General features: G+C 44.7%; 2 protein-coding genes across 8 annotated transcripts; both read left to right on the top strand.

The window, feature by feature from the left end:
• The first annotated feature begins 2,644 nt into the window (after positions 1-2,644).
• Positions 2,645-8,162, top strand: pofut1 (protein O-fucosyltransferase 1). Of its 3 annotated transcripts, XM_068331145.1 has the most exons (7): positions 2,645-2,796; positions 2,992-3,113; positions 4,719-4,901; positions 5,268-5,380; positions 5,781-5,973; positions 6,808-7,050; positions 7,237-8,162. In XM_068331145.1, the coding sequence occupies exons 1-7, from the start codon at positions 2,661-2,663 to the stop codon at positions 7,429-7,431; spliced, it is 1,185 nt and encodes a 394-aa protein (XP_068187246.1). In that variant the 5' UTR covers positions 2,645-2,660; the 3' UTR covers positions 7,432-8,162. The 3 variants fall into 3 exon arrangements, with proteins under 3 accessions (XP_068187246.1, XP_068187266.1, XP_068187256.1); XM_068331165.1 differs by lacking the exon at positions 2,645-2,796 and having other exon boundaries at positions 3,098-3,113; positions 4,447-4,901; XM_068331155.1 differs by lacking the exons at positions 2,645-2,796; positions 2,992-3,113 and adding an exon at positions 3,126-4,598 and having other exon boundaries at positions 4,699-4,901.
• A 341-nt stretch (positions 8,163-8,503) lies between these two features.
• LOC137611843 (kinesin-like protein KIF3B) lies at positions 8,504-16,776 on the top strand. Of its 5 annotated transcripts, none has more exons than XM_068339987.1 (9): positions 8,504-8,564; positions 9,340-10,823; positions 11,037-11,138; positions 11,528-11,650; positions 12,231-12,349; positions 13,490-13,606; positions 13,708-13,813; positions 14,141-14,352; positions 15,125-16,776. In XM_068339987.1, the coding sequence occupies exons 2-9, from the start codon at positions 9,417-9,419 to the stop codon at positions 15,228-15,230; spliced, it is 2,292 nt and encodes a 763-aa protein (XP_068196088.1). In that variant the 5' UTR covers positions 8,504-8,564; positions 9,340-9,416; the 3' UTR covers positions 15,231-16,776. The 5 variants fall into 5 exon arrangements, 4 of the variants coding, with proteins under 4 accessions (XP_068196088.1, XP_068196068.1, XP_068196099.1 ...); XM_068339967.1 differs by having other exon boundaries at positions 8,542-8,564; positions 9,158-10,823; XR_011038788.1 differs by lacking the exon at positions 8,504-8,564 and having other exon boundaries at positions 8,598-10,823; positions 15,125-15,425; positions 16,586-16,776.
• The last annotated feature ends 712 nt before the right edge of the window (positions 16,777-17,488 follow it).

Raw genomic sequence — 17,488 nt, 5'->3', positions numbered from 1 at the left:
CACTACCTATAGATATTTGCTACAGAACACACTACGTATAGATACCAGCTATTGGACACACTACCTATAGATATTAGGTATAGAACACACTCCTTATAGATATTAGCTATAGAACACAATACCTATAGATGCTGTACCAGCTATTGAACACTACCTATAGATATCAGCTATAGAACACATGACCTATAGATACCAGCGATAGAACACACTACCTATAGATATTAGCTATAGAACACACTACCTATAGATATTAACTATAGATATCAGCTACAGAACACACTACCTATAGATACCAGCTATAGAATACACTATCTATAAATATTAGCTGTAGGACACACTGCCTATAGATACCAGCTATAGAACTGACTACCTATATATATTAGCTATAGAACACACTATCTATAGATATTAGCTATAGAACACAATACCTATAGATACCGCACCAGCTATAGAACACTACCTATAGATATCAGCTATAGAACATACTCCATACAGACTCCAGTTATAGACCACACTGCCTTTAGACTCCAGCTATAGAACACACTACCTATAGATACCAGCTATAGAATACTACCTATAGATATTAGCTATAGAACACACTACCTATAGATACCAGCTATAGAACACACTACCTATAGATACCAGCTATAGAACACACTACCTATAGATATCAGCTATAGAACATACTCCATACAGACTCCAGCTATAGACCACACTGCCTGTAGACTCCAGCTATAGAACACACTACCTATAGATACCAGCTATAGAACACACTACCTATAGATATCAGCTATAGAACATACTCCATACAGACTCCAGCTATAGACCACACTGCCTGTAGACTCCAGCTATAGAACCCACTACCTATAGATATCAGCCATAGAACACACTACCTATAGCTCCAGCTATAGAACACACTAGCTATAGATACCAGCTATAGAACACACTACCTATAGATATCAGCTATAGAACATACTCCCTACAGACTCCAGCTATAGACCACGCTGCCTGTAGACTCCAGCTATAGAACACACTACCTATAGATATCAGCCATAGAACACACTACCTATAGATACCAGCTACAGAACTTTAAAATCAGCCTGAATTTGTTAGGTTCCCATTGGTTTGAGTTATTACACATTACAAATGTTTTTAATTAAAGTGACTTGAATTGCATGGTGAGGTTCATTGATGATAGAGTTGGGGTTGATTGAGGATAACTATTTTAGTGCTGCTGATGCTCCACACAGAGGGAGTGTGGTGAAAACTGACTTGAGTGACATCCGTTGACGACCTGCAGATGTTACAGTGCCTTGCGAAAGTATTGGCCCCCCAAAAACTTGTTGACATTTTGCCAAATTTCAGGCTTCAAACTGAAAGATAACAAACTGAAAATATTTTTGAAGAATGAACAAAATGTGAGACTCAATCGTGAAGCGGAACCAAATGTATTCAACATTTTATATGGTGTTTAGAAATAAAAAACTGTGGATGTGCAAATGTGAGACCAAATGACACATAGGTGCACTCTGTTTGTCATTGCTGTCATTTAGGTCAACATTGGATCATTCAGAAGTCATCAGGGAACTTCTGGAGTCGGTTAGCTGAGCTCAGAGAACTGGGGGCCAATATTTTTGCACATAAAACGTTGAATAAATTTGGTTCCACTTCACGATTGTGTCTCTATTTTCAGTTTGTTATCTTTAAGTTTGAAGCCTGAAATTGAAGTTGTTATAAAACAGACTTTATTTTTGAGTTGCATACTATTGGTTTTGTATTAATCATGACTCAAGTTACACATTTCTCACCCGTGTATCTGCTGGTATAGGCTCCAGCAACCCCTGTGACCCACAAAAAGCAGAAGAAACAGATAGGATGAGTGTATGAATAAAATAGAATGTCGATTAAATATAATTACAAATCATTAAATAATAATCACATGTGACACAGAACCAAGATTACGATTACATAAATAAATACATGAAAATTTACCAAATGAATGCTGACTCTCCCAAAATGTTTGGTGTTTCGGAATGACAACTAATTTATCTGAACAATTTGAACTGAACAGGTTCACAAGATTAATGTGAAACAGAAACTGATGTGGAAACAACAGGATGTCAGTTTTAATTAAAATATACAAAACAGAAAGCCTGTGTAGAAAAAAAATGGATAGAAGGAGATTAAAAAACTCTTAACATACGCTTAAAAATCAGGACATAACTGGCTCAACTTCCATCTGGTTTTAGTAAAAATCCACTTTCGTTTAGGTGATTGTGTCATTACTATGTTGTCATTTGTAATCAGCCTTACATGACATATTTTATTGTGCATTACTATCTCAATATGTATTGACAATAACCTGTAATTCTTCTATAGCTGTACTGAAAAATATCATAAATACTGTGACACACTTGGCCACATGTTAGTAAAACTAAGCAGATTATTTTATTGACCTGATAGTAAAGCTAAAGAACAATCCAGAGGAAGATGTGTTATTTCCATTGTTTAATGTTTTATTGGGATTTTAATGGAGATCACCTTTGTGTAGTTCCCCTCCGGCCCAGTAGGTGGCAGTACACATGTCGAGGAGTGCTTCAATAGGCTTCTAAAATCGAGGGAGAAGAAGCGTTGCATTGTGGGACATCCAGTTAAGCACAATGGCGGTTAAAGGAGAAGCGGGCCCGGTGACAGCGTCGTGTTTGCTGCTCTTAGTCGCGCTGCTAGCACGTCGGAGTCTCGCCGCGGAGCTGACGTGGGACGCGAACGGCTACGTGTTGTACTGCCCGTGCATGGGTAACGACTCCCCCGGATGGCGTCATTTCTTAGCAGCGAGCCCAATACTACGTCACCGAGTTGACGGAGCCGAATGTGGTCATTACAACACCGGTAGACCGCTGGAGCTCCAGCCGTAGCTAGTGTCGGTTAGCAGCTAGCTCATGCTACATGCTACACCGGTAGCGCCTCACCAGCTGCCCCTGTCTCCATCAGGTCGCTTCGGGAACCAGGCGGACCACTTCCTGGGCTCTCTGGCCTTCGCCAAGATGTTGAACCGAACCCTGGCGGTCCCTCCGTGGATCGTGTACCGCCATCACACACCCCCCTTCACCAACGTGAGTACCGGTGGTCTCCCCCAGCAATCCTGTCCCCTGGAGGTACTGAGTACACAGGGACTACCTGGACAATGGAGTCAACGTGTTCTCCATTCCTTTGGGGGTTTAGGACTCTGGATTTAACAAGAATTATAGGTTCCGTTATTTTAACGAAACTGATATTTTTCTAGTAATTAATCAGAGTACTACAGATGCAGTATTTGTTTTGATGTTGACAGAGAAGGCCAGAGGGAGCTGCATTGTGTTTTTGTAGATCTGGAGAAAGCTGATGACAGGGTGTCCAGAGAGGAACTGTGGTATTGTATGAGGAAGTCTGGAGTGGCAGAGAAGTATGTTAGAGCGGTGCAGGACATGTATGAGGACTGTAAGACAGTGGTGAGGTGTGTGTAGGTGTGACAGAGGAGTTCAAGGTGGAGGTGGGACTGCATCAGGGATCAGCTCTGAGCCCCTTCTTGTTGCTATGGTGATGGACAGGCTGACAGACGAGGTTAGAAAGGAATCTCCATGGACTATGATGTTTGCAGATGACACTGTGATCTGTAGTGAGAGCAGGGAAGAGGTGGAGGAGAAGCTAGAGAGGTGGAGGTTTGTCCTGGAAAGGAGAGGAATGAAGGTTAGCCGCAGTAAGACAGAGTACATGTGTGTGAATGAGAGGGAGGATGGAACGGGTGGAGGAAAGTGTCAGGTGTGATGTGTGATAGAAGAGTTTCAGCTAAAATGAAAGGAAAGGTGTACAAAACTGTGGTGAGACCAGCGATGTTGTTTGGTCTAGAGACAGTGTCACTGAGGAAAAGACAGGAGACAGAGCTGGAGGTAGCAGAGATGAAGATGCTGAGGTTCTCTCTGGGAGTGACCAGGAGGGATAGGATCAGGAATGAGTACATCAGAGGGACAGCACATGTTAGAGGTTCTGGAGATAAAGTCAGAGAGGCCAGACTGAGATGGTTTGGACATGTCCAGAGGAGAGATAGTGAATATATTGGTAGAAGGATGCTGAGTTTTGAACTGCCAGGCAGGAGGCCTAGAGGAAGACCAAAGAGGAGGTTTATGGATGTAGTGAAAGAGGACATGAAGGTAGTTGGTGTGAGAGAAGAGGATGCAGAAGACAGGGTTAGATGGAGGACACTGATTTGCTGTGGCGACCCCTGAAAGGAAAAGCCGAAAGGAGAAAAAGAAGAAGTCAATTTATTGTGATAATTTTGTGAGAAGGTTCCATTATTTTACACCACTTAGATTTTTCTGGTAATTATTAACAGTTCAGGCTTTAAAGGGTTTATACTTCTGTTCAACATGTGGGTCACATGGCTGTCACCGTTGTGTGTATCGACTACAGGAAGAGATGCCACCTGGACGCTCCATGGGAGAAGGGAAGCAAGCAGAATCTGTGTGACGCTTTGGTTCGGTCCGTTCATGTTAACGTCCCACAAGCTTCCCATGTTCTCGTTTGGTGTCCCAACCTTTTGGGTTCCAAAGCTGTCAGTGACGGTATTACATGTGTGTTGGGTCTCTGTGATGACACTGGTTCTGATCCACAGATAATTTATTGATGACACTCTCTTAATGGATTTGCTGACCGTTCTATCAGCGTTGTCCTTTGGCTCTCAGGTCCATGTTCCCTACAGTGAGTTCTTCCAGCTGGAGGCCCTGTCCTTCTACCACCGTGTGGTCAGTTTGGAGGACTTCATGGAGAAGCTGGCCCCTGAAAACTGGCCCTCGGGTCAAAGGAACGCCTACTGCTTTGAGACGGCTGCACAGAGGAGTCCAGACAGGAAGTCCTGTCCTATGAAGGTGAGACTGCCGTGGAGTGTATTGTTTTACTGTGTGGCCGCAAATGACCTCCTTCAGTGGAGTGGAGGTCATGTGATCATCCATGTCGTCCACCAGCCTGTGGACACCACATTCACTAAATCCACTATTCTTTCAGTGGTTATCTGCTGCCTCAGATGGTTTCAGTGTGTAAAAAAAAAAAAAAGTCTTTCAAAGCAATAAGTGGGCGTCAACGACATAAACTCCGCCTCTCTCTTATGACAATACAGTGAAACGCTGCCCTCTTGTGGCCAGCATCCACCACTGATTTCCTAGACATGAATTTGGACTGACCCCGCTCCGGTTGCATCGCTCTGATGTGGAAACATGATTGTGGTTGATTTTCAGGACGGGAACCCGTTTGGTCCATTCTGGGACTACGTGGGTGTTGAATTTGAAAAGTCTGTCCTGTTTGGTGGCATTTCTTTCGGCCCCTACCACCAGCCCCAGTGGATGAAGAGGTGAGTAGTGACTCCCTCTGGACTGACACCACGTTTCAGACAAGAATTACACAATTTCATGCTTAGTTTTTGATCCTTATGGTCGACGTCTCCTTCCTAAACCGGGGGGGTCAAACTCATTTTCACTGAGGGCCACATCAACATAATGGCTGTAATCGAAGGGCCAGATGTAACTAATAAATGTACAGTAATGTAAAATAAATGTAACTACTCCTTAATGTTAAATAACTGAATTTATTACATATTCAAGTTACAAACATTACAGTTACACATGATGTGGTGGGCCACATGTGGCCCCGGGGCCTCGAGTTTGACACACGTGTCCTAAACGAACGATGGCGATGAAAGCTGCGAACAGACTCGCCGCTCACGCGCCCCCCCCCCCCCTCTTTTGGAACAGGTTCCCGCCCTCCGAGCACCCGGTCCTGGCGCTGCCCGGAGCTCCTGCCCAGTTCCCAGTGCTGGAGGAGCATGTGGGTCTGCAGCGCTATGTGGTGTGGTCACACAAGATGGCGAAGGAGGGAGAGGAGCAAATCGCCGCCCTGCTGACCAGGCCTTACGTGGGCATTCACCTGAGGATCGGGGTGGACTGGGTGAGACAAACATGCTCAACCACAGATGGCGACGTCACTGTCTTCTCTTCAGTTATTACACATCAGACTTTTCTACAAATTCAAACAGTTTTAAAATGTTAAAACTTTCAAAAAATTTAAGACTGTTTTAAAATGTCACACATTCAACGCCATCCACAATCAGACTCCTTTCAGAGAAATCCTGACGTGGAAATATTCTGATATTTTTACTAGATTCTTGAGATACGAGTTATTTGACATACAAGTTGTCGCTCTGTCCATATTTTTGTTTGACATTCGAGAAGAAAAGCGGAGATACGAGTCGTGTTTCAGGACACCACCGCTAGTTGGTGGATGGATACGACATCAGTGAGACCGGATCTCGTACTTTACCAGGTGTTGGCAGATGGATACAAGAACGGATCTCGTTCTTGCTGGCGGAGTAAAGACGTAGCTTGTGTGTACTTGTGACTTTTTTTTTTTTTCATTCTTTAGCATTGTTTACATAACTTATATATAATTAAATATACACAGGTAAAGTCTGCATGTATATTTCACCAATGAAAATTTTTTAAAATTTTTTTAATATAATTTAGGGGGTTTAGGATTTTTTTTTCAAGGCTGGAACAGATTGAGATGATTTTAGTTATTTTAAATGGGGCTCTATTGTTTGACTTACGAGTTAAGTCACAGAACGGATTCCACTCGAGGTTCGACTGAACTCGTCGACAGGATGAAGCTCAGATGAATCTTCTTATTGAATTCGGAGTCCACCCAGAATGGAATCACAGTTCAGAATCATGTCGTTTACGTCTTTACAGTCGCTTTGTTGTTTTCTTGTTTCATCAACTTTAGCAAAATGCATGCAAAATGCTGAAGAGCGATGACACGGGTCCTCACTTCATGGCCTCACCTCAGTGCGTCGGATACAACCGGCAGACGGCCACGCCTCTCACCGTGACCATGTGCCTTCCTGACCTGGCTGAGATTCGTCGAGCCCTCAAGCTGTGGGTGAAGAAGACGTCTGCGCGCTCCGTCTTCATCGCCACTGACTCGGAATCCCACAGTGGGGAGATCCAAAAGCTCTTCAAGGACAAGGTGGGTTTAGAAGAGACCTGAAGAACGTTTCATATTTTATCGTTTCATATTGGTTCCAGGCAGTCAGGAAGTGATTCTCTGTTTGATTTCTTCTTCTTTTTTTTCCCACCGTCCTTCAATATTTTGTGAATCGCATTTCCTCTCCCGCTTTTTTGACTTTTTGGTATTTTCCTGTTGCTTTTCCAGGTGAAAGTGGTCAGCCTCCCGTCCAACTCGGCCCAGATGGATCTGTACATCCTAGGACGAGCTGACCACTTCATCGGCAACTGCGTGTCTTCGTTTTCCGCCTTCGTGAAGCGTGAACGGGACGTCCACGGTCTTCCATCTTCCTTTTTTGGCATGGACACGCCTGGGAAAGTAAACCGCAGAGTGGAACTCTGATCCCAAAGGGTCAGACGGTTCCCCTTTGGGTGCTGATGCTGGATGAGCGTCACAGGAGCAGCAGGTGGAAGGCAGAAGAGCGTGATGGGCTGGTCCCGTTTCAGGATGAGCTTTCATATGTGAAGAGATTCTGCAGCCGATTGGGAGTGACGTCTATGAAAAGTTATGGCATGGACACAGCTGCTCACAAGAAACACTATTTTCATCTGTTCCCAACTTGAAAATCTGTTTGTATGCTCCCTCTCATGTTTTAGCTTCTGATTTTATTATTTTCCAAAGCACACCTGTGTCATTAATATTTCCCCCACTGCGTTTTGTAGTCGAGTCGTGTTGGAAGGACTGACCTCAGTGAACTTTGGGAGAGATTAGCTGCAGTCTTAGCCATCATGTGCCTTTGTCTTTACCCTCTTCTCTTACTCTCCAGACATTTCCATCCCTCTCATTCCCCCTAGCTCTTTTATTTTCATCTCTTCCTTTCATTCCAAGAAGAGCACAGAAAGGGATCCTCTTGTACATGTTGATTTTTGACAGTAATAAGAAGACAGTTACTCCACGTCTCATTTTACATGGTCCAAGAGCTGGAGAAATACATGCAGCCCCTGAGTTTAATGAATGTTTTTCAGTGCATGTGATCGAATGTTTTAGGGATACTATGGAGAAAAGATTACAAGTGGGAATGTTTATGAAGCAGTGAATGTAATGAGTTTGAAATAAAGCAAATGTCCTCATCAGTAGAGTGACTGACACCCTTCTACAGGAACGGCCTGTCTGTCTCCACTGGAGCTGAGCCGTGAACGGATCCATCAGATAAACCCGCATTAGCGGTGACGCTCGGTTGCCAGTTGCGCCACACAGGTTCAGTGTTGATCATCGGACTGCGGGTGTTTGGAGCAGTGCTGTGATTATCAACAACGAAAAGATTGTTGATTAAGTTTTGTTGTGAGTTTGTGCTTAACCAGAAAACACACACTCATTCAGAAACACGGCAGTGCGGATTTGTGTGTTTTCACAGTTCGACCTTTTCGGGGGATGAATGTCGTGAATGTGGCAACCGAGGGAGGGAGGGCGGCGCTCTGGAGCCGAGCTGCGGCTAACGGCTGACGGTGTTCCTCTGCAGCTAAAGTCCACTGGTGGTAAATATGGAGCGACATGTGTGTGTGTTGTGGAGGAAGTGTGTGTTTGTGCTGCTCATGCTGTCCGCTGAAAGTGGTTACGTTTAAATTCAGTGACGTTTGTCCATTTTTTAAAATGTTTTTATTTATTTTTTAGCTCCGCTACCAGCGTTAGCCAGGTGATGCTACCGGACGTGTCGCTCCGGTTCCCGGTGTTTACCGTTGCTAGGCCGGTCTGAAGTTGTGACAGCGTTCACCGGGAGCTAACGCTCGTTAGCCGAGCTGCTGCTTTAAGGCGTTATTTAAAAAAAAAAAACAACAACCTAAAACACACAGTTCAACATGCTAACAGCTGGTCCCGACCGCTATCACTTGATGACCGGGGTTGGAACTTTAACTCGGGCTGCCGGAGAAGCTAAACGTGGGTCCGGTAGTTAGCTAAAGCTGCGGGACGGTGTCCTGCTCTCCGTTGTCAGATAACAGTTTAGTCTGAGTCTGATCTTGTGTTCTACCAGTGTGTTCAGTGACGTTTGAAATTCTAAATGACAATCAAATGTTATTTTCGACTTGTTGTTTTCTCACGATGAAGCCTGATGAAGGGTTCTGATGTCCAGGTTGTGGCTGAGCTGGAGAACCTTCAGCTGCAGCTCAGATGTTTCTGTGAGGAGAACCAGCAGACCTTCTGCTTTCAGGTTCCGTTTGGTGGAGTCCAGTCTTTGCAGAATGTCTGCATAAAATCGCCGTGGAGATGTGGGTTACCATGACACCGGCTCACTTCCTGTGTCTTCTCCGACAGTGGGTGATGTTCTCCTCTGCGCTGGTGCACACTTCCTGAAGCTGCTGGCCGTGTGGATCGACCTCTGCTCCGCCAACATGTCCAAGAGCAGGAACTCCGAGTCCATCAAGGTGGTGGTCCGGTGTCGCCCCATGAACAAAAAAGAACTGGCCGCCAATTTCGAGAGGGTGGTGTCTGTGGATGTCAAATTGGGCCAAATTATCGTCAGGAACCCCAAAGACGCTTCAGCCAGCGAACCCCCCAAAGTCTTCACGTTTGATTCCGTCTACGACTGGAACTCCAAACAGCTGGATTTGTACGACGAAACGTTCAGGCCCCTGGTGGATTCGGTGCTCCTCGGTTTCAACGGGACAATCTTTGCCTACGGACAGACGGGTACGGGGAAAACATACACGATGGAGGGGGATCGACTGGATCCCGAGAGGAGAGGGGTGATCCCCAACTCCTTTGACCACATCTTCACTCACATTTCCAGGTCCCAGAATCAGCAGTACCTGGTGAGCGCGTCGTATCTAGAAATTTACCAAGAGGAGATCAGAGACTTACTCTCCCAGGACCAATCGTGTCGTCTGCAGCTCAGGGAGAGGCCTGACACTGGTGTGTACGTGAAAGAGCTTTTATCCATCGTAACCAAGAGCGTGAGAGAGATTGAGGAAATCATGAACGTGGGCAACAAGAATCGTTCTGTGGGGGCCACCAACATGAACGAACAGAGCTCCCGCTCCCATGCCATTTTTGTCATCAAGGTGGAGTGCAGTGAACTGGGTGTGGATGGGGAGAACCACATCAGAGTAGGCAAACTGAACCTGGTGGATTTAGCCGGTAGTGAAAGGCAGACCAAAACTGGGAGTCAGGGCGAGAGGCTTAAAGAAGCCACAAAGATCAACCTGTCCCTTTCAGCTCTGGGGAACGTCATCTCAGCTCTGGTGGACGGGAGGAGCAGCCACATCCCCTACCGAGACTCCAAACTCACCCGCCTGCTGCAGGACTCCCTGGGGGGCAACGCCCGCACTGTCATGGTGGCCAACATCGGCCCAGCGTCCTACAACCTGGAGGAGACCTTGACGACGCTGCGATACTCCAACAGGGCGAAGAACATCAAGAACAAACCTCGAATCAACGAGGACCCCAAGGACGCCCTCCTCAGGAAGTTTCAGAAAGAGATCGCAGAGCTGAAGGCGCAGCTGCTGAAGCGCTCAGGGAAGAAGAAAAGGAGACGGCAGAGGAAGAGAGCTGGAGACGGGACCGACGGGGACGATCTGGAGGAAGGAGAGACAGAGGAGGAGGAGGATGAAGACGGGGGCGACAAAGGGGATTACTGGCGGGAGGAGCAGGAGAAGCTAGAAAGAGAGAGGAAAGCCATCATGGAGGACCGTAGTCTGGTGGCGGAAGAGAAGGTCCGGCTGCTCCGAGAGAAAGAGAAGAAGATGGAGGACCTGAAAAGAGAGCGGGAGGTCGGAGAGATGCTGGCAGAAAAAGTGAAGGTGAGCAGATCCAGACGCTGTTTCTGGATATTCAGCATCAGATTGACGTGACCTGAATACAGACGTCAGGTTTTAGTCTTTAAGCGGATCCAGTAAATAGTTCTAAACAGTTCTAGATCTTGTTTTTCTGCTTATGATCTTGACACGTTCACACGGCTTTTCTCTCCCCCATGTGTGACACAAAGTGGTTTAATCCTCTGCTTTTCCACCCAGGAAATGGAGAGTCGACTCCTAGTGGGAGGGAAAAACATCGTGGATCACACCAACGAACAGCAGAAGATGCTGGAACAGAGGAGGCAGGAAATCGCTGAACAGGTACACCAAACTTCCTCCCTGCTTGGGCCCAGATGATGAGATGAAGCCTGGAGATCCATCATCATCATCATCAGTTCACACTTCTGCTGTTCAAAGGATGAAATGTCAGCAGGTTACAATGCTGTGTTGTCAGTCGGATGCGTCTGCAGACCCTCTTCTTCTCTAAATTTGACTTTAACAATAAATTCCATTCGGTCCATAAATCACGACGTCCTCAGAGAATCACATGTTTGTCAGGTTGAAGTGTGTTTAACAGTCAGGTTAGATAGAGTTACACTCTGTTTAGATTAAAACAGAAGTCTGATCTCACATTCTTGTCTTCGCCCACTTGCGTTGTGTGTGTGTGTGCGTGTGTGTGTGTGTGTGTGTGTGTGTGTGTTTCCGTCCAGACGCGGCGAGAGCGTGAGATGCAGCAGCAGGTGGAGAGTCATGATGAAGAGACTCTGGAGCTGAAGGAGACCTACAGCTCTCTGCAGCAGGAGGTCGACTTCAAAACCAAGAAGCTGAAAAAGGTAGCAGCCGTTTGAGAAACCAACGGAGAAACATGAGGAGACGCTGCGTGACTCAGCCTTTTAAAATGTGCTGCACTCTGTACTAAAGCATGACTTGCACATTTTCTGAAGCCTGATATGAAACGGAACAGGAAACAGAACGAAGAGGAAGTTTTTTGTGTCTGAACAAAAAACAAAACAAAAAAAAAAACAGCAGCACAACATTTTATTTAGAATTTAAATGCATCAAGTTTCTGATGTTTTATATCTGATTTGGACAGAAGTCCTGCATCATTTAAATCACATTTTTGCTGACTGTTTTTATCTGATTCCTTTTCTATAAATTATTTTGCGTTGTTTAGAATAACAGACTTTTCTCTTGTTTTCAAAAATTCCCACCCTGCTTTTTAAATTTCTTTTTCGTTTTGAGTCAATGGCATCATTTAAAAACGGCTTCCTCCTTTAAGTGTGTCCGTCCGTCTCCTCTAAACATAAAGGATCCTGACCCACGTTGTGAAGAAGAGTCCATGGTCTTGGGCTAATTCCAGGCAGAGCGTTCTAAAAACAGAACCCATGTCCTCTTTCCACCTCTGTCCTCTAGTTGTTTGCCAAGCTGCAGGCGGTGAAGGCAGAAATCCTCGACATCCACGAGGCCCACATCAACGAACGGCAGGAACTGGAGCAGCTCCAGAACGAGCTCACCAGGGACCTGAAACTCAAGTAAGGAGCTCGTGTTCAACGCCGTTAGCCTGACCAGAGGGGAACACACACTGTACTGATGGCTAACGCTGTGTGACACTCAGACGCTTTGTTTCACCAGCAGAACTAATGCTAGAGGTAGAAGAGCTGTCAGGTTCTACTGGGTCGCTCTGAGGATCCAGACTCTTCTGTTCAGACACGTTCATGTGGAGCATGTTCATGTGCTGATGTCACTTCCTGCTCATCAAAAGTCCCTAACGTTCAACCTGACCTGAATTGTGTTCAGTCTCCATGTTGGTGAACGTCTCCATGAACAGAAATGCTTTGTGGGTTTGTTTCCCACTCAGAAGTTCACAGAGATGTGGAGAAACGCTGCAGATGACGCATCAATAGGAAAGTTGTTTGTATCTATGAGTGTTCATCAGCCATATGTTTGTATCTTGAGGACTACCTGTATTTAAGTCACATTTAGATGTGTGTGTTTTTATCATGTATGTTGTCGACTGAATTGTCCGAATTCACTATGATTCAAGACGAGGGTCTCAATCAGTCAATCAATCGATCGATCAACTTTTATTTATAAAGTTCTTAAATCACGTCAGCAGACATTTCAAAACGCTTTAACAGACGGAGAAACCCAACAGAACCCTCCAGAACAAGCATCAGAGACAGTGACGGCCAATAGGTCCCTCGTTGAGGAAGAAACTCTGGACAGGACCCAGACTCTGGAGGGCGGCCATCCGCCGTGAGCGGTTGGGTAGAAAAGAAATACAATGGAGAGACAGACAGGGTAAGAGAGAGACAGAGAGAGAGACAGAGAGAGAGACAGAGAGAGAGACAGAGAGAGAGACAGAGAGAGAGAGACAGGTAGGTCATTCTTGATGGATTAACGAGCGTAAACCTTTGGATGGACAGCCTGAGACTGAGTGGACGGGTTTGCATGTGAAGAAGAAAGCATCAGGTGTGGAGTGGACTGAGATGAAGGCTCTGATGCTTCATCTTCCTGCTTCACCTCAGCAGCATCGTTCTTACCGTCAGACCGCTGCCTTCTTCATGCCCCTCTGTGATGAGGATGACCTCGGTTTGCAACAGGAAGTGATGTCATCCATTGTAAAGACCTTTCTCCTCTTGTAGCCATCAGTTGGTGTGTTTGTCTTTCAGGCATCTCATCATCGAGAACTTCATTCCATTAGAGGAGAAGAGAAAAATCACCAACAGGGCTTACTTTGATGAAGAGGATGAATACTGGAAGATGAAGCCCATCACACGTGTAGAGAAGTGAGTGTGTGTGTGTGTATGTATGTGTGTGTGTGTGTGTGTGTGTGTACATAGTGATACATGTTGCTCTTCTCTGTCTGGCTGTCTGTTGGTTGCCTCAGTGACCATGAGATGATGACGAGGCCTTCGTCAGCCGTCGGCTACAGGAGGCCACTCTGTCATTTTGCTCGCCAGGCGATGATGACGAGGCCTGACATCAGATACAAAGTAAGGAGCGTCTCCTCCACGTCTTTGGTGCTGATGACCGTATTAATACGGAAACCTGGTGACTGGTGTGACCCACAAGACAAATTGAATGAAACCACGTCAGTTCTGACAAATCAAAATGAAAATGCATAAATGATTGATAAAATATCTTTTCCAGGCTCTGGTGAAACAAACTTTTGGACACATTTAGAATTATTTTAGTGATCCACGCATTTAAATGTTGGTCTTGAACCTTTTGCTCCTAGATGTTCTTTACGTCAACAGGTGATTTTATCTGGAGCGACTGGTTGGTCACAGACGGGTGTCCTTTCACTCTTATGCCCCCAGGCTGAAAACGTCCTGATGCTGGACTTGGACCTGCCCACTAGAACCACTAAAGACTACCAGCAGCCATCCATCACACCAATAGTTGCAGCAGCTCTGGAAGATGCTCTGAGGGATGAAGATGAGGTCCAGGTTGATGCCTCAGGCCTCCACAGCAGCTTAGGGCTGACTACACCTGCCAGCACCAGCAACAGTCTGAAGAAACCAAAGTCTGGGTGAGAACATCTCCGTCTGCTTCCACCGGGAGCTTTCCTCCAGCTGTCAAGACCAGCTGGAACACATATTAGCACACGGCTAGCCACTGATGCTCTCTGTTAGCCTCACCAACAGGCTGTTTAGTACACAGAACCCCAAGGATCAGTATTAACCAGGGGATATTACAACAGTAACAACAGTAATAATACAGTAGAACCTCAACATACAAGTTATTTAAGATACTTCAGGACACCACCGCTACCTGGTGGATGGATTCAACTTCAGTGAGACTGGATCTCGTTCTCGTTGGTGAAGTAAAGACGTAGTTTGTGTGTTCTCATGACTTTTTCTTTTCTTTTCATTCTTTATCACTGTTTATGTAACTTATATATAATTCATTATACACAGGTAGGGCTGGAACAGATAAAAGGATTTTAGTCATTTTAATGGTTAAATCTTGTTTGACTGATGATCTCAGTCACGGAACGGATTCAACTCGTATCTCCAGGTTCTTTAATGTAACAAATAATCAAACCTACATTTTGTCCTCTTTGGTCAATGCAAACTAAACCTAATGGTTTTGTCTGCTGCCCTCTGCTGAAGCTTTAGTGTTTTACATGTTATTAGTCCAGTACTGTACTGGTGCTCCATCAGCTCATTAAGACAACAACCTGTTGTGTGTCTGTGTTTTGAGGTATTTGCAGTCGATCAGGAAGCAGATGGACCCAAATCTCCATTTTGTGTAAATTCATTCTAACATTATTTTTAACGCTCTGCTGTTGCTTCTCCCAGTCGACCAAAAACAGGAAAGAAGTCGAGCACCCCGACCTCGCCGCTGAGCCACTCTGGTCCAGGGTCCCCGATTTACCCCAAGGCCCGTGGCCTGGTGCCCAAGTGAATCCTGGTCCTGCTGTCACTGCACGTCTAGAGCACCTCGCCACTTTGGGACTCCACCTGGAGGGGAGGGCTTTGGTGGGGTCAGAACAGAGAACACTTTAAGACTAATGCTGCTGTGTAGTTTTTAACTGGACCCACCCAACTGGCAAGTTTACGAGCTTTTGTTCTGTGAGAGGCGACGCCCCTCGTGTCAAGTGTGAGTCTGTACAACAACAACAACCACACTTGAAGCCACAGCATCACTCGACACTGCTGTTACGTCCACGAAAATAAAGACCACCAACCCTAACCCTAACCGTTACACCCTAACCCTAAAACCAACTAACCCTTAACCCCTACCAGCATTATAACCCTCACCTAAACCCTAACCCCATAACCATAACCTCTCACCCTAAACGTAATGTAACCCTTTCCTTAATCCTAACCCCTAATCCAACCCCAATCAATCAATCAATCAATCAATCAATCAATCAATCAACTTTTATTTATATAGCGCTTAATCACATCTGAAGACATTTCAAAGCGCTTTACAGATAGAAAGCCAACAATGCCCTCCAGAGCACGCATAAGCGACGGTGGTGGGGGAAAACGTCCTCATTGTGGAAGAAACTCCGGGCAGGACCCAACCCTAAACCATAACCCTAATGCCTCCTAACCGTAACCCCCTAACCTAACAGTAACACAACCCTGACCCACCCTTAACCTCTAACCATAATCCTAATTGTTACCCTAAACTCTAACCCTAAGGCTAACCCTATCACTCAGCCTAACCTAACCCCTAACTCTTAACCCTAACACCAACCCTAAACCAATTTTAAGGTGGAATTCATAGTTTAAAGCTTTGAAAGTCGTAGCGTTGATAACGGACATTTTAACTGCTTGACCCTAAAATCACAGTGCAGTATACACTACATGTGGGGTCCAACTTAACTTTAATATTCACACCCTCTTCTTTCACTCCATATATTGTCAACTTGTATGTAAGCATGTATGTTATTTATATATGTTTATATTTAATTCTATGAATTACATATACATAATTTTTATAAAATGTATGGTTTGGCCTTTGGCGTGCTGCACGTTCTTACTGAGTCCCAGTTTAACAAATTGCTTATCTAAGTAGGTTTTATAATGAGAAATAGCTATAGATTTGTATATATTATGTTTATCATAATTTAAAAACAAATATGAAATAGTTTGTATATTCTGTTTATCATGTTTTAACCTAATCTGTCTGAAATATATCATTGTACATTCATGTATCTATATATAAATCTATCTTAATATCTAGCTTAATAGGTGTTGAAAATCTGTTTAAATAATAATTTTTGTTTTGATCATCAACATTTTCTCCAGGTCAGTGGAACAGCCATGGGTCAAAGCTACGCATCATCGTACGCCAATATAAACATGAGGGAGTGGGAGCAAGAAGCTTTAGCCAAATGCACTAAAACCTTCATTTTACCTCAGTTTTTAAAGTTACATATACTGTATGTTATTAATTATGAAAAATAGAAGAAAAAATAAATTTTATATGTGTAGCCGCAGCAGCTTCCGCATTCATTGGTCACATGGGCATCATACGTCATTGGCGATCGACTTACCTTGACAGCCATAGGAGACAATGCGATCAATGGCATGATTAACTCGATAAATATCATGGTTATCTGCGAGGTGAACGGTTGTGTCAACACAACAATTAAAAAAAACAAGGACCTATCCTTCTTTATAATACCTTCTGGGAAGCTAGGAAGGAGATGGAGAGCACGGATAACCGGGTCAATATGACCAAGGATCCGAGGATCTGTCATGAACACTTCACCTCGGAGGATTTCCAAAGAGATTTGAAGGTAAGATCATTTTTGGACAAACCATAGTATTTATTCTGAATTCCCAAGGTTTAGTGGAGATATTGTCTAAATGTTTTTATGACCAGATTATCGCGCGATTATGGCACTCGCAAAAAGTAAACATCAAAAGTGAGAGGTCATTTTACTGAAGATCTGTGACACTGAAATGAAACATACAAAAACAGCACATCATGATCCTTATACAGTACATATTAATATAAACTAGAGTTATTAATTCCACACAGTCCAACAGTAACGAATGGCGGCTAGCTCAGTGATAACAATATGGAAAATCCCATTGATGGGCTAGCGCGTGAGCATCGGTAGCGCGATTCACTTTTTCACACACAGTAAACCAAAACGGGACATTATAACTAATTGGACATCTGTCAGAATCTGATTCAGATGA

The sequence above is a fragment of the Antennarius striatus genome, chromosome 2 (assembly GCF_040054535.1).
Source record: "Antennarius striatus isolate MH-2024 chromosome 2, ASM4005453v1, whole genome shotgun sequence".
Taxonomy (NCBI): domain Eukaryota; kingdom Metazoa; phylum Chordata; class Actinopteri; order Lophiiformes; family Antennariidae; genus Antennarius; species Antennarius striatus.
This window is presented reverse-complemented; position numbering and strand designations above follow the sequence as displayed.